The sequence below is a fragment of the Heloderma suspectum genome, chromosome 5 (assembly GCF_057233095.1).
Source record: "Heloderma suspectum isolate Gila_16-S chromosome 5, 16-S_ref, whole genome shotgun sequence".
NCBI classification, from domain to species: Eukaryota; Metazoa; Chordata; class Lepidosauria; order Squamata; family Helodermatidae; genus Heloderma; species Heloderma suspectum.
Genome location: NC_139462.1, coordinates 69161543 through 69179324, shown reverse-complemented (window position 1 = coordinate 69179324; position 17782 = coordinate 69161543). Strand labels below are relative to the sequence as shown.

Here is a 17782-nt window from a genome sequence, read left to right as displayed (position 1 = left end):
TACCTGGGTTAAATTTAACAATATAAAAATATACATAACAAAACAGGATGATGTTACAACTCCCCCCCCACACACACACCCATTACAAACTGGAGGAAAGAACTTGAACACACACACACACACACACACACACCCATTAATTTTGGAGGTTTAAGCAGGAAAAGTGGTAAAGGAATCCTTTCAATAAAAGTGTCCATCAATTGAACTCACCATTTGAACTCACCATGGGAAGGAAAGATAGTAGGGGTGTTGGCAGCAGTGTTGCCCACCTGTAGGGGTGTTGGCAGCAGTGTTGCCCACCAGAAAGGACATGCCTGTTGACATGGTACAGCTCCTGCAATTCTGCTCAGTCCTTCCCAGGGCAAGAGGAGCCCAGTCCCAGAAAGTGATAATGCGGATTCCTCACAGGACAGAAGTTGCAGATTGGGAGTGGTTGAATAGAAGATTGGGTCTGGGAAAGCCATAAACTGGTTGGCATGTTGTTCAAAAGGAAAGGGGTTGTTCCCTTAATGGTCCGAGTTCTTTGTTTTCCCAACATTTAGTCTTCCATGATTTGTAGAAATCATATTGGCATATACCTTTGAAGTGTGTATAAAGATACTGTGTAGGCACAAAATAGGCACATAGAGTTGGATACAAAGGAAGTAAGTCACAATTTAGTCCCACTGAAATCAATGGAACTTGTTAGCCATTAGTAACTTGTCCCATTAAATTCAATAGAACTAAAGCTTGATTAGCTCTGACTCCAACTCATATGTTTGTAATAATCTTGATGTAGATTGCAAGCAGAAGACATTTTTCAGGAACATGGGGACGCACTTCAAGGTATATTCACATATTGTGAGTTACATAAATTCATATTACAAGACAGATAGTATTGAACTTTGACACAATCAAAAGTTGCAGGCATCCTCTTAGCAACCTGGCTCTGACCTTTACAACTTGATCTTGGCTATGCTATCAGTTTGTTTCCCATGTCCCAGTGAACCTTTGCAATTTCAATTGTCATCATATTACACATAAACTCAGTAACGTCTTAACTGATCCCGCACAAGTTGGAAGTAATCACTTTTCCAGCTGCCTTGGAGCTGCCATTACAGTTTGCCCCTGCTACTATGTTATGCAGCAAAATGTTAAAAATCACATAAAAACCTGCTGAATTCAAGAAAATTAAATCCAGCTAAAAATTGCCCCAGTATCAAATTAATCCTCGCAACTAGGAGTTATCCAAATAGAAACATTTTATAGCCTCCCAGTATATGCTTGGGGTTTGAGGATAATTGAGGTAGCTGCAGGGAAATCTCTGTGTGTGTCCTCATTGTGTCCATCTGGCTCAAAGATGGATTGTACAAGTTGGTGATCTTGGACAACAGCAGTATGGCAAAAATACAGTAATAGAGGTGCTATCAAACAAATGGTCTTGTGCCATGCAGCTGCAGTACTGTAAAGGGGTAGTATCTTTCAGAAAAAGAATTCCTTCCTTTTTCCTTCTTTATAAACAAAGGTAACCATATTACTTTTGATGGCAAAGCAAACCGTGTATTCTGACCTTGTGGTCTTGACACAAACACCATTAATGTCGCCCACGGGAGAGCTGAGAGGAACAAGTACATAAGCACAAACAAGAGGGGCAATAGGTCAGCCTGGTCCTTTCACATCATTTTAGAATCAGGAGTGGTTTTCACCTTCATTTTATACAGGATACTATTAAAGCAGAAACCTTCACATATCAAGTGGAAAAATGCAGGGAACAGCACAGAGTAGACTTCCGTTCTTGGATGAATATTGATTCCCCTTCTTTGGGCTATGTTATTTCCAAATCTTTTCCTCTTTCTCTCTCTGTCTCTCCTTCCCTCTGCCCTCCCCCTCAAACACACACACACTAAATTGTTTGTAAATTAATTGAATAGATCACTGTGGCAGTATAAAGGTCTCCCTCTTGCTAACAAACACCATGCCTTTGCCTTGCCTTGATGTTTATGTTCAATAAAAGTCTTCTCTTGAGTTTGAATATTGACATTTCACCGAGAAACAATCACCTTCTTGCAAAGTGATAAAAACATAATGAAAGTTACAGAATTGCTTGGTAATAAATACAAAAAATATTTTGCATGCATAAAATATTTTCAGCCAAGTTTCTTGAACATTTATATAAAGTCAGATATTATTCCAAGTGTAGATGTCATATGCCAACTGGATTCTAATAAACAGTATGAAGAAAGAAAAATATGTACTATACAGCTAGGGTTGGGGGGGCAAGGGTAGTTTAGGATTTTCAAAGGAACCAAAGCCCATCTCTCTCTATACATGTATCCCAATAGAAACTTCGTTTCATCTGTAACTGTCATAAAAAGCAACCCCAAGCACTATGGCTCAGGGTTGGTCATGTTCCTGTGACACTTCCCTGGTTTTACCACTGATACCTTAGCAATTTCCACACGTAAGGGTGCATTACAAGTGGCTTTCTTTGCTTGCAATCCAGGTTGGCACTGTAATGCAGCTCAGGACCATCCCTACCATGAGGGTGAAAGAGGTGGCCACCACAGGCGGCATAGGCTGGGGTGTGGCATGACAATGGTTGCTTCTTGCTACCCAGGGCTGTCTGGCTGCCTCACCTAGATGCCTTCTCCCTACGTATCACAGACAATGCCATTGTGAAAGGCCCCTGACCAAGCGAGCTGGCAGAGAGGCCGCTGGTCCAGGCCACACACTCCAGCAGGCACTGCACATGTGCATGCATTGCTCTGCAGTACAGCATTTCTTTGAGCAGGCAGCAAGCAGGCACCAGGTGGAGTGGTGAGGGAGCACCTGTGAGGGGGTGGGGGAAAGAGCTGTGTGAACCATGTGACCTACTCGATGCCCCTAAGCCAGCCTTCCTCAACCTGGTGACCTCCAGATGTGCTGGACCACAACTCCGGTAATTCCTATTAGCCATGCTGTTTGGGAGTTATGGGAATTGTTGCACAACACGAGGGCAACAGGCTGGGAATGTCTGCCCTAAACCACCTCTCTCTCCTCAGCCGCGGCAGTGTCTGTATGTGGAATGGAGGTGGAGCATGAATTTGTCCTCTGCCCTAGGCAACAAAATGTCTTGGGCTGTCCTTGATGCCACTGGATAAAAGTGTCTGGGAATGGGAAGCATTTACTCCCATCTGCCCTTCTCTCTTGATCATATATTCATTCAGCATATAGAGAGTATAGATCAAAATTCTCCAAATTTAATCTGTTGTTGGAATGATTTAACAATGCTTGCTCAGAGACTAGTCAGTAACTAAATTACGCTAGAGCACACCGCTGAGATAGGCAATTCCTCCTGCTGCTACTGTAATCATTTATATGTGGCCTAAAATAACTGCAGTCTTGAGGCAGATATAAAATGGTTTATGATGCATATGCCTAGCTAGTATTAATTACAAAGCAGTAGGTTTTTTTAAAAAAAATACAATGCCTCATCTCTGTGACCTTTAGACAAAGTTTAGTATAATCATGTTCTGGGGTGGGTGGAGCTAGGGATGTCGGAGAAATCTGCAGTGGAATCAAATGAATTCCAGTTTCTATGAATCCAACTTGTGGATTCCACAGCAGACTGGCTTTTCCTGAGTCACAAAGATTCCATGGACTTGCAGACCAGTTTTTTTTAAAAAAATTCTGGAATTTTACGCAAATTTAGTCATAGAAAAATACGTAAAATAAAAAAACAGCCAAAAATGCATATTTCCCCCATAGGCTAAAGCATGAAAATGTGCATTTTGGGGGGGTGAGTATTTGGGGGGTGTATATGTGCATTTGGGGGTGGATTCACGCAGTTTTGCAAGTGCAAATTTGCACAAATGTGAATTTTGCACAAATTTGAGCAATTAGAAAAATCTAATCAATGAGCAGCTGACGAATGAAAGGCACCTGACAATCCATGCAATGCAGATGGAATGAATTTTACAAAATCCATGCATCCCTAGGTGGACCCGGAGCCAACACTGGGCAGAGCCACCCTGCTTCTCTCTCCCTCTTCCAGCTACGCCCTTGTTTCTCTCTCTTCTTCTGCCATTTCTCTATTTCACTGTTTCGCCTGCTCAGCAGGCTGCCAGGGAAGGGACAGATTGCTTTTGCCAGAGGTCTGAACCCATCGCTTGCAGAAGGCTTTTGACATTAGGCCCAAAACCGCAAGGCTGAGAGGCAGCATGCAGGCTGCCCACCCCTGCTGTTATATGCCGATTAATGAACAAGAACAAAGTATCACTATTAATATGTACAGCAAAAAGCCTATTTGAATTATCCTAAGATCGCTCTTTCCTTTCACTTGCCAATTCCCAAAGAAGGTTTCATCGTATTTTCTCTCAAAATCTTACTTGCATCAGTACAGAAACAGGGAACTAGCAGGAATACAAAACTGGAAGGTGCTCTGTCTCAGAGCCTCAGTCCCTTGAACTACGCACAGGCACCTCCATGTCTTATCACAGACTGAATTTGTCGAGCTGCTTCTGGAATCCTTGCCACGTGAAGGCAACTAGCATCCTTCCTAGAGGCACCGCTATTCTGCCATGCTGCTGAAGCCACTGGCAGAGCCGGAGGCTTTAAACAATGAGGGAAGGGGTTAAAGAAAAACAGGAAAAGAGGATAGAGAGAAAAATAGGAAGCCTCCCTGCAAGTGTAAGCTGCCCCCCACTCCCCAAAACATTTCACACACGTTTGATGGTTGGTAGAAAGGAGGTGGAGCCTGGGGAAGGGAGCATGATCTTTCACCCCACCACATATATTTTATGGGAACAGCCAGAATGTCCCACCAAGATTCACCCAAACCGCCAAAGAGAAACGAAAGGAAACCAGCCCTACTTTTATCTGTGATCAAGAGACAGGTGGAGCTACAGATGGCATTATGAGAATGGGAGGGAGTGGGCCCCTCCCCACTTCCTCTCCCACTGCTTTTCATCATCCAAGCCACCAGCACTGCAAGTGTGGAGTGAGTTGGCTGGCTTAGTAAGTGGCAGAGAGATCTCCAAGCCCTGTCAATGCCCGGGAACATCTAGAGCAGGAGTGGGCAGAAAGTAGTTCTCCAGATGTCTGGATTTCAACTCCCAGCATTCCTACAATTGACCATGCTGGACAGGGCTTATGGGCAGATCTACCTTCTGCCCACCCCTGGTCTAGAGCATGAGTGAGCAGGGAGAAAAGTATACTCACTTGTGCTCCCTAGGCTTCACGTTATCAAGCGTTATCAAGCTCCCCAGTCCGTCTGCCTTGCCTCTTCCTCCTCTTTTTGGCTCTAGGGACTGTTAGGAGCTAAGCAGGAAGGGAATAGGGATGGGCAAATCTATCAAGCTCACATTCAGGTCCTCATTTTTTCATCACTAGGCTCGTTCTGTCCCAGATTGTGGGCCTTTTCTTCCTTTGAGCAGAAATTGGTATGCATTTTTTAGTGCATTTTCAAAATGTGCACTTTTTTGCATGCATGTATCCATTGATTAAAGTGTCTTTCTGAGCATTTTTCAAGTGTATGCATTTTTCTGTGTGTGCATTTTTAAAATGTGCACATATTTTCAAAAAGATTTTTGTTTTGTGTTTGCAAAATGCATTGCAAACATGTATGGCTTTCCAACTGCAAATTGTGTTTGGCTCCGGGAGATGCAAACTGGGTAATTTTACATAAAAATGTGAACCCAATGAATTTCTTACCCATCCCTAGGAGGGAATGCCTGAAGCATGCAATCAGAAAAGGAAAACTCTCCCAGTTCAGGCACTCCAATCTCTTTTTCTCCTCTGATCTTGAGCTTGCACTCCTCTCTCATTCCAGAGTGAGCACAGCAGCTGCTTTGTTTTGGCATCTCCTGTACTACTAAGAGAAGGAAGTTGGAAGGAAGAAGAAATGACTGGGTGCCCCATCTCTATCATTCTTTTTGTGTCCAGTTCGCACAATTGCAGGATGGCTAATAAGCCACAGTAGCTTGTTAATCGCCCTGCACAGGTGCCAGTCACATGCTGGAGGGATTAGCATAATCACCCTCAGCAGCACACCTTGTCATGTTGTGCAAACCCAGCCAGAGTGGCTTGTTGTCATGGGTACCAAGCCACTCAGAACCCTACAGCAGCCTATTGGTTCTGTTTCTCTGACTGGGTTTGCATGCACAGAGGGGGAAACTATGCATTATGGGTTGCTTTCCATGCCCCCACGTGTGCCACTCACACACCCAGCATTTCCTTAATTACCTGCGCCACCTGTAACTGCTGTGTCATCCAAACCCAGCACGTGACGTGGTGCGGGTGCTGTCAAGGGCTCCTTGGAGGGCTCTCTCAGTCTAATCCAGTAGCCAAGTCCAGACACAGACAAAGGGATTCTTTTCAAAGCTTTATTCTTCTTTTACAACTTAACAACTCTACAGGTAGCAACTAGATCTGAGCAGCAGCATCCCTATGCCCTAAGTTGGAACAGTTGGTCCCCGTTTGAAAGGCAATTACTGGCAGACCCCTGAATATAAGGACTAGGGAGAATCCCTCCCCTTTTCCCTTGGATCCTCTGGGCGCAACCGTTCTTTGAGCGCCAACGGGGCGCTACGCCTCCTTTCCACGCCCTCCATTTGGTGCCGCTCTCTGCGTCTGCACCGCGCATCCACCCAGTCTGCTATCTGTGCTGGGTCACTCCCTGGACTGCTTTCTAATCTAGGAATGTTGGTGGGAGGAATCTCTGTCAGCTGCGGGCCCTGGGAAAAAGGGGCGTGCTCCTCTCCCAGGAGCGACTGCTCTTCCTCTGAATCAGAACTACTCTGGGATTCTATGGGCTCAGTGTCCACCCTGACAGGTGGCTTCTAACTCATCCCACAACCCCTACTACAAGCCATGGATTGTAGGGTGGGTTAGAAATCGCTTCTGCCATGAGTTCGGATGACACGGCACACACACTGGGTTTGGATGACACGGCAATCCACAGTGTGGCACAGGTAATTAAGCAAATGTTGGGCATGTGCAGGGGTGAGGAAAACAACCCATATGGCATAGTTTCCCCCACTGAGTGTGCGAACCCAGCCTCTCCCTCTCTCTCTCTCTCTCTCACACACACACACACACACACACACTTCCTTTATTATTTTACAAGCAATTGCATAATATTTACTTTCTCTTCCACAGATGACGCCAAACCAACCTCCTGTCAGCCTCTCTGGTTATAATATACTCTTTTGATTGAATAAGGTTCTAAATCTTACACACTGACAAAATAAACGCTATCTTACACGCTGCCTTAAATAAAAATTGCCTTCAGGTACCCTTAACACCAAAGCATAGCAGAAAACAGAAACAACCATGCACTATAACAAAATTAGTCTTAGATTTATCTAAACTGCTCCAAACATCTGGCTTCCCATAATTACTGTTAGGCTGTGTTAAAAATTCCTTTTTGTGTTAAAGTTTCCAAGCAGAAAAGAGCTGTGGATCACCATCTTAACAGCTCACAAGCTTTTCTGAAGGAATGAAATGTTGACAATCCGCCTTAGTCCCACTATCCAAAGAGAAGGCACCTCCCGTGTGCTGCCTTGTCTCTTATATTCATTGCTAGAAGTGTTGTGGCTGACTCGGAAGGATATTGGAGCCCACAAGAGGCTCACAGCTTGTCTTTCATGGCTAAGGTCCTGTGACAGGCATCCTGTGCCCTTACAAACAGCTGCGGCCTATCAGATAGAGCATGTTATTGCAACACTGAGGAGAGAGGAAGAAGAGGATAAGTGTACTTAATCAGCCACCACAGCCTGAGTGGTACCTGAGGAAGGAAGAGCCTGATGTATGTTGTGGCCACCATATGTGGCCACCATATGGTGGCCCACAACACCAGCACTTCATTCTGTGCAGGCTACAACCAATCTCTTTGCACAGGCACAGCAGAACATTGTGCAGACTGGGATTCTGGTCACCTCTTTGTGAGGGTAGGTGGTAGATTATAAGTGGTTCTTGCCGCTCCCTTGCCTTTAGCAAAGGGCTGGAGGTTCCCCATCCCTGAGCTACAACAACAATAATACATTGCTACAGTACAGGGACAGAGTTAGAACTTCCATTCTTCATGTTACACCAGTGCTTTAAGAAATCAGATGAAGAGGGGGTGGTGGGAGGGGAGAAAGAGAAAAAGGTAATATTAATGTTGGATCTTGAAGAAGACTGTAGAAAATCTTGAAAAATGGACCCTGAAGACTGTTTTAAAAAGACATAAAGGGTGTTCCCTTTTAAATGCACTTTTGGCTGTGAATTGACTTGGAAATGTCTCTTTCTATCTAATATCTCAGGTGTTGTAATATGACATACTAATTTATGTCAGTCACATTACATTGCTTCTCATGCTTACCATGAAAAACGACCTTTTAAATTTCCCTGTGGAAATGTACTGAAAAAGAACTGCAAGCAACTTGAGGACAAGTAAGTACTATCAAGTTATGAGTCCACAATGCAAAATAATTCTGGAACTGTACTTTGGTACTGCGAGAAGCCTATCATATTTCTCTTTCAAAGTAATTTGCAGCAGTGTGCTGAATTTTTCTGTCTGTTTATTTTCAACCACTTGTTGTGGGGAGGGGCAAAAAGAAATTGTACCCAAAAATTTGTGGGAAGGGGTAAGAATTTCAGAGAAATTTCTCAGGGTGCAGGGCTTCAGCGCTTACCTTACTGTAAGGAGGTGGGTGAGGGGAGTGGAGGGTGCTCTTTCTTTTACCATTCCCCCCACATGCACACACATTCTGTCCTCACAGCCTCTCCAACTGCTTGAGCTTCTTGGAAAGTCCTCTGGAGGACTTTGGCAGGACTCTCTCCCTTGGGGCTTCCCCGTACTGCTGCCTGCAGAGTGCCTGAAAGCTGAGAGAGGCATTTTTGGTTCTGCATTGTTGTTATTAAAAATCCTTCTAGCAACAAGAAGAAAAATAATTAGAAAAATAACAATCACTCTTGCTCAGCTTTCAGGCACTCAGCAAGCAGCCACACTGGAAAGGCCCAAGGGACCTTCCTGCTGAAAGTCCTGCTGAAGTCCTCTAGGGAGCTTTCTGAGAAGCTCAAGCATCTGGAGAGGCTGCAAGGACAGAACAAGGGAAAATGGTAAAAGAAAGAACAAACACGCACACCCCTCGGCCACCTCCTTACAGTAGGGTAAGCACTGAAGCCCTGCATCCTGAGAAATTCCTCCGAAATTCTCAGCAACTGGCGGGCATGTGTATTTTTCTCAGCAGAAAAATGACTGCCTCTTTCTCAGGGAAACAAAGAGGCTGTGAAAGGGCAGGTGGGGTTTCAACACAACACTCGTAATTCGGGCCTTACAGGCATAGCCGGAGTAAAGAAAGTAGATTTCTTTGTTCCTAGAATTTCATACATATGCCTGTGCTCTTTCTCATTCAAGTTCTGTTTCAAGGATGCTTCAAATTCTGTAATCTGAATACAATATGCAAGGTGGAAATATTTGCTTCCAAGAGTAGTTTTTTGATCAAATAATGTTGAATGTTCTGTCAAGGACAGAGAAAACATAAAAAAAGAAATTAGTACTGTTAAGACAAGGGGCAATTATTTAGCATGGGAGTGAATGAGGGAGAAAAGGAACAATACAGAACACAAAAACCCTATCCCTTAGTCACTAATAACTTTTGGAATACATCAAATCTAAACAAAGAATGGCCTGGTTTGGACATAACACTAAGCCATGGCATAGTTTGTTGAAATCTGGCTTATCATTGCATCTGAACCTGTCCCTGCAAACAAACCATGGTTTGTGAACCAGCTACAAACCACAAATAGAAGCCATGGTTTCTTGTTAGTTTATAAAGTCTGGCTTGTTTAAACCTTGTCTTGTCTTGATGTCTGAACCCAAAACCGTGACTTATCCCTGACTTGCTTGCACTGTTGTCCACCCAGAAACAGAGTAACCTAGCAAGTGCAGCATGAAATCAAAACTGCTCAGATGGCTAGCAAAATGGGCAGGAGACAAATAAAGTAGAAATAGGGAAAACAAGCCATGCTTTCTTTTCCTGTCTGTAAGACAATCCATGGCTAAAGCAACAAACAATGGTTAACATGTCTTAGCATTATGTGCTTACACAGCCAATGTTTTAAAATACTGTTTTTACAAAATTCATCCAACTCAAAATACAGTAGTACTCCATGTGGTCATGACTTATATGTCAAAAAAGATGATGTATGCATCTCTTTCCATTTGTGGGTTTTACACCAGGCCATTTTTAGGCATCACATTCTTCCCTGCTTCTATCTTAGAATGTACACTGACTGGACCAGGAATAATCCAGGAACAACAGAGTGTTAGGGCCAAATTACACATTCTGCTAATTGTATAGGTGTTACTGTGTGGCCTGATTCAGATCAGGACCAGGGTGCTCTGAGAAGGAAGGATTAAATCTTCCACCCACCCATCTTTTTTCAAAATTCCACACACACGTACTCATGGGGGTTAAAAAAAGAAAAAGTAAAAAAGTCTCCACTTGAGACAATGGAGGCTTTCCCCCCTCTTTTTTTAACCCCACCACCCATGGGGGAGAATTTTGGGGAGAAACCAGGTAGCATGAAGGTTTAATCCTTCCCTCCCTGAGCATGCTGGTTCTGATCCAAATTGTGACTGTGTGTACTTACAATGGAGTAAACAAACATATCAGGCTCAGCTATACCTATGCAATTAGGAGAACATGTAATTGGCCCTTAGTGTCTTAGTGCTGGGGAATCAATACAGCCTATCTATTTTCTTCCCAATGCTTTCCCCCCAACATTTTAAAACATTTTGATGGTCCATGTGTTACCTGCTTCACACATTTGTACTTTATTTTATTTATTTCTAAAATTCGTTAGTCGCCCTGTAGCAGAGAGCTCTCAGAGCAATCCATGATAAAAACACAAATAAAAACCAAAACACATACAAATACAAATAGAAACATCAGGATAAAAGATTCAGTTAAAAGCAATAATCAATTAAAAGCAACAGAGGCTAAAGACAGGCATCAGAAGAACTACTAAAAATATCAAAGGTAAAGCTACTTTTTCTTAGCGCCTTTAAGGTAAAAGCTACTCGAGTTGGAAAGCTGAACCCAGTATCTGCCTATCTTAAATGTGGCAGGATTTGGACAATGATTTCCTTGAGTAAGCGTGGCTCACTACAGTGTACAGTACTACACACATCTACTCAGATATAAATCCCACTGAGCTTAATGGGACTTTCCCCAGGTTGTCTGTATAGGTTTGCAGCTTCAGTCTATGACTAAATTTGAGAGCTCTATCTTTAATTTGTATTATAGAGTAATAGGGTTTGTTGCTGTTTTTCCAAAGAGAGAGAGAGAGAGTGAGAGAGACAGCGAGAGAGAGAGAGCGCTTGCGCCTTGCATTATACAGTGGCATCATTATTCACTTTGCCTTTTAAAATACACTGAAGGCTAAACTACATGCTACATTAAATGTGCAATGTGCAGCTGATTCATTTCTTGGTTTGTTTGTTTTTACTTTAATGTAAGCATGCAGTGACCCAACCAGACTGGGATCACCGTGTCTGGGTAAGCGGGAGCGGGGAGGGAAACTTTGCCACCCAGCTGCTTTCTCCCCTAACATTTCCCCTCCTGCTGCACTCAGGGCTAAAGAAAGACAAAACTCTCCTGGCATTTGACATAGCATGTCGATTAGCCCTGACTTTTAAAAGTTCATGTTTTATTATATATAGTCCAGCACATATATTCATATATGGCTCTGATGTTCATAATGATTTTGTTTAATATTTTGTATATAGAATTACAGCCTACTTGCCCTTAATTTATCAGTATAAGTCCTACAACAAACTGCCAATGGTATGATAAACTAATATCCTCTTGAACATGTGCAACTGCATCTGGCTAGAAGCAGCCTGACCAAGATTTTATCATTACAGTTAATATAGGTCATTCTCTTTTTTTCCCCTTCCCCTTTAATCACTAAGTCCTTGTCACCATGTTGAGTTTTATTGCCACATTCCCTATTTTTAGTCACATGTATGGCACATTATGGTCTAGTTTCCCTTGCTCTGTATAAACTGTAAATTACTCTTAGTACCATTACTCCTTCTTTTCCAGTGTTTAACGGCTGACCTAGAATTTATTAGCAAATTCAATTCTATTGAATTCAGATTCAATCAGTTTTGCGGGTAACTTTCCCATTACAGGAAGTAATGAATCTGCTTGAGCAAGAAAGACAGTATTTGCAACAAAGACAGGATTTTCATCCGTGAATGCTGTTGTGAATGGGTCACTGTTTTACTTTGTATACTTTTGTATTCTGTGCAGAGATGTTGCAGATCTACTGCTACCCTTTGAATGTGCAAGATCAGGATAACATCATACATCTGATGAAGTGGGTGCTAATCTGTGAAAGCTAAGGCCAAAATAAAATTGTTGAGTCTTTAATGTATCACATGACCATTTTTTGTTGTTGTGCTAGAATAGATTAACACAGAATTAACACTGCCACTACTCCCACTGCTATCACCACCACTACTGCTACAATGAATGTACCCTTTCCCCAGTGTACTCTGTTCTAAGTGTACAAACAAAGTAGCATACCTTAATTGTACTAGTGTGAGCTCCTGGATATTCTTTTTCTTCTAGTGTTGACCAGCGCTGTATAAATTTTGACACCAGGGGATCATCATAGTCCACTATCTGAAATCCTGATACGTTGGCCCCTCCAAATTGTATTTTTGATAAGTCTCCATCAGTAAATCCCTAGATATGGAAAACATTGGTCAGCTGGCCAGTTATCCAATTTTTCTGTCACATATAAGTAAGACAACAGAGGGAACAAGCTCAGTTAACATACACACAGGATTCCTTAAATCTATCTATCTATCTATCTATCTATCTATCTATCTATCTATCATCAATCATCTATCAATGTTTTCCTCACCTTTTCTTTTCTGTAGACCAGAAATGACTAGAAACATCATAGAAGTACCTTGGTTATCTTTCTTGTCATTTAAGTTTATGAGCTGAGTTGAATGGGGGCTGTACCATTCAGACAGTCCCTCAGACTTCGGCGGGGGGATTTATGGAAAGGGAGCCTAAGAAACGTGTGCATATACAGAAGATCCTTTGGATCCTGGTTACTGAAACCAGTAGGATTATTTTTTTTACTATCTGATATACTTAGAAAAGTGAATAATGATTGTATCATTCTGTTGTATAAAGTAACAGTAAACCATGGTCTAGTATTACATGAATGAGCAAGAGTGAGCCTCAGGCTTATCTGCTCCACCTCCTCTCTTCAGCACAACCATGAGAAGACTGGAAGCATCCACTTTCTGTTTAACATTAACCATATTTTACCATTACATCTGAAAAAAGACAATATGTGGTACAAATTATATTTTATTAAAAAATCAAGATCATGAACCACTGTTTGATCCTGGCTTATTAAAATAAACCATAGCTTAAACTAACCAAAATTTATACTTCCAGGGGCATAACCATAAACCATGATTAATATTAAAGGAAGTAGCTGCTTCCAACCGCGTTCTCACAGCCATGCCAGAGGGGGAGAGAGCATGGTTTGCTGTTGCTTCCGAAACAGGCAATTCTTTAGTTCAGCACTGAGAATGAGTATAAAAATGCAGTTCATCAGAATCCAAATATAATTAAAATCCAAAAAAGCCCCATGACCTTTGCACAAAATGCACATGTTCTAGAACATTTTTCAACATCTCACAAGAGTTGTGTCCAAGTCTTATTCAAACACATGTACATTTAACAGTGCTGTTAAATGCTTAACTTAAAACATTTGACTTAAAACTAGGAAGGTGGTGGCACAAATTAATTTCAGTTCTTTGTCCTTTCATTTTCTTACCAATAAGCTATGATTTTAATGAGCTTACATGGAAGTAAGTGCTATTTCATTTCAAATAATGTCTCCACATGAGCAAGGAATTTCTCCATGCAGTCGGAGGTATGAAACGATTCTAAAACACTAGGACACCATGAGGGGTACTGCTAGGGCTGTAATTTTCTTCCAAGTAAATTTACTTAGGATCACTGACTATGAAAATGTGTGTGTGTGTGTGTGTGTGTGTGTGCACATGCTGGTGGAGAAGAGGGAAGTCAAAATAAGTGTGAAAGGGCTGAAAATAATGGATTCAAGGTTTGTGCACTGAGAAAGAAGCCCTGTGGTGTAGAGTGGACAGAAGGAGACTATGTATAAATCTGAAGATTATGAAAGAGAGAGGGCTAAGAGATGGGGGGGGGGGGTTAAATGCTATAAGAAAGCCCTGTGTGGCTGTTATCCTCCATGCATTTACTGTATGTGTGGAATGGGGAATGGGATCATGCCTGCTGGTCCTGCCCCCTCCCACCCCAAATGTCCACGGACTGTTTGGTACAAAAGAGTAACTATTTGTGAAGACACTCCATGTGATCAGGATCACTGAACATATACAGGTTCCAATCTTGTGGACTACCTACATGCCTACAGCTGTATAGAGGTACCCCTTTCTGGTCAATGAGAAGATCTTGAGGGAGGGGCCAGTGGGGCATACAATATCAGTCTTGATGCCTCTCCCCTCTTCATGTGCAGTAAACATGTGAAGGATAACTTCTAAATAGGGCTATAGTGAATGGGCCATAAGAAGGATATAAGTGAGTGAGAGAGATGTACATGGGGAAATCTGAGTGAGAAAGTTCCTGTGTTAGCTGGAAGAGGTTGATTATTTCGTGCAATAAAACATGGCCTGGGGATACACCCCCTCCCAAACTCTGGAACAACACTCTAAGTTGTGTATTTTTTACACAGGAAACAACAGCCTTTTAATGAACTACACCATATAAAATCACACCAAAATATCCTTTAATGTCTTAAATATGAAGCATAGGTGCTAGTATTAAATTAACTTACCAAATTTGCAATGATGTAGTGGTATCCTTTTACATGTTTACCGATTGTAATAACCTAGAAGAGAACCAAATCGCTAATTTGATTGGGAAAAAAGGCACGGGTACAATAAGATACATTTAATAAAACAATGTGTGATTAATCAATGATTATTCTATAAAATATCTGAAAATACAAATTAATACATGATAGAATTAATTCATTGTAGATTACAAATGGGGTTTTTAATTTTAGATGTCATGAAAAAAGACTTTCAGTCCCAATAGCTTGATACCTGTAAATTATGTAATATGCTTTTGTCTATTTTGACAATTGATACAATCCAGTTCAGCCCCTCCCATTCACTTCACTAGTGTTTGCATAGGGCATTCTCCTAGTAGATTGTGCCAATGTGTTCAGGCAGCTTCCAAATCTTATTTACTCATTTATTAAAACATACTCCACCTTTCCATACCCTCCCCCCAAATTCAAAGTGGATAACAATATTTAGTGTGTCACGCACACACACACACTAGGGCTGGATGAATCTGTCAGTATTGGCTTCTGTCAGTTTCTCATTTTTTGGTTTGTCCAAAATTTTGAGAATATTTCCAATCTTAGGTGTTCTTCCTGAGCTTTGAAGGCTTTTTTTAAGTTCACAAGAACAATCATATGCATTTTTGTGCACATTTCTCCTAATGCATGCACTTTGGTAAATAATGTCTAATATACATATTTTTGCAAGCAATTTTTCTAAGATAATGCATTTTAATGTTATTTTCACCCATATACACATTTTTGTGTGCACATTCCCTAAGATATGCATTTTTGTATGCATGTTTTGATTGGAGATTTCCATTGCAAAATTTGGAAAAGTGCAAAGTGCAAAGGACAACTGAGTTTCGGTTTGCATATTGGTTCGAAAGTATGCAACTGAACCACCTTCTCCCAATCTCTAAAAACATGCACACACAAAAGAAAACCCAAACTCCAACAAAGACAGCAGCAGCACATAACAGCACACAGAGTTCATCAGTATAACCAATCTACACAATCCCTGGAAGCCCTCTGAAATAAGCATGTCTTAACCATATGATGAAAACAAAGCAATAACAGAGCCAGGTGGGATTCCCAGAATGGGATATTCTAGATTAAAAGTGTCATGACTGAGAAGGCCCTGACTGTACTGCCCATCAACTGTACGTCAAGACAGTCAGCGAAACATGCAGCAGGACCTCTGATGTTGTTCTGAGTGCATGAGAAGGCACATATGGGTGAAGACAGTCTTTAAGGTATCCTGGCCCTAGGCCATTCAGCAACTGGAAGGTGAGAATCAGCCCCTCAAATAGGGTCTGAGAACAAATAGGCAGCCAACAAATGTGGAATGGAATCAGTTACGTGTTCGATCTGCGCCCACCACAGTTAATATTCTGGCAGCAACATTTGGAACAAATGGAGTGGGACTTGTATATAAATCAACAGGAATTATTTGTGGGTAATGACAGTGAACAAAGGCATATATATACACTCAGATTCCTGGGAAAGATATATTTATTATTTATTTAAGAAATGTATATCCCACTTTTCCCCTCAAAAAAGGGCTCAAAGAAGGAGAATATATTTCTTCCCTCCTGCTCTAGCAGCAGCTACTAGTATAAACCTACATATCTCCACAGCTCTTTTTCACCCTTCAAAACCTTGCCCAGTGGCGGCTGGTGACTCCAGTTCTGGAGGAGCTGTGGTCCCATTCAGGGTTTTAGTTATCATCAGCCAAAGCTCTGGTGCTATCCAAGGTGATGAAACCATTTGGTGGATAAGGTTCAGCACCTTAGATAGCACCTTTCAGCCCATAGATGACAATGATGCATGCGCAAATCAGGGTCATGAACCAAGATGCTTGTTTCATGGTTGAACCATGCTTGGTTGGTATGTAGAAGTACAAAAAATCAACAACCACCACCCTGAAGGGGAACCCCCCCCAAACCCTAGCCAACAAGGACTGAGTATACTCAGGAACCCTAGAAGGATGAGTGCAATTTGGAAAAGAAAAACAGAGAACTGCAGTGGGATGGGGAGACTGAATTGGCCTGCTTGAACCCCTAACAGCAGGAGTGGAGAATCTCAGGCCTGGGGGCTAAATCTGTCCCCCTTCCCAGGTCCCAATTGTTGGGTGGTGTCCTGGCTTTTGTGCAGTTTCTCCCCATTGTAATAGGTTGAAATGCCTCCCATAAGGCTTAGTTACTGTGAGTAAGAGCTTTAGCCACAATATGCTGATACTCTTTTAACATTTAGCCCTGCTCCTTTGGCCTTTGGTCCCACCCACCACTGGAATGAGGCCCCCGAGATCTTCCCCAGAATGGCATTCAGTCCTTGGGCTGAAAGAGGTTCAACACTCCTACCTTACAGCTTATACAACCTTGGAGGAAGGCATAGCTGTCTGGCTGCAGAGGAGCACTCCTGTTAGAGGACTAGAATTCACGGCAACATTTTGTTGCAAGTCGCCCTCATATGCTGTATTGTTTAAAGATGGTGCCTATACATGGGCCTGCCATTCTGTACCTGTCTTTGAAATCTCTCCTATGCCCTATGCTTGAAAAGCAGCTGTGCATTCATTCCCATGCTTCAAAGAGGAAGAGCCCATCACTACCCTCTCCTAGGGAAAAAGTGCTATTATGGAAGAAGTACAACCTATTCTGCAATCAGTTGAAGGACTTGATTTTTGCTGATTTAGTCCTATTGACGTCAGTGGAACTAACTCAGCTTCACTCCAAGTACTTCAGATTAACTGGGTAGTGTGGAGCTGAGGGAGTGACTTTTAATTATTGATCAAGCACATACTAAGGCCTCTGTGGTTCATTATGGGGTTGAGCCCTTTAATCTTCTCTGAGGATGAGAAGTACACATTGGACTCCTTTACAGATCTTCATCAGCTGAAGTACCAAAAGTA

At 42.2% G+C, this 17782-nt stretch overlaps 1 protein-coding gene across 1 annotated transcript in view; it reads right to left on the bottom strand.

The window, feature by feature from the left end:
• GRIA2 (glutamate ionotropic receptor AMPA type subunit 2) overlaps window positions 1-17782 on the bottom strand; it is a 116549-nt gene that overhangs the window by 24686 nt on the left and 74081 nt on the right. Inside the window, exons 5-6 of the mRNA XM_084856348.1 lie at window positions 14860-14913; window positions 12540-12701 (exon numbers count right to left, since the gene is read on the bottom strand). Of these exons, the coding sequence (XP_084712474.1) occupies window positions 12540-12701; window positions 14860-14913 (216 nt within the window). The remainder of the gene's footprint in view (window positions 1-12539; window positions 12702-14859; window positions 14914-17782) is intronic.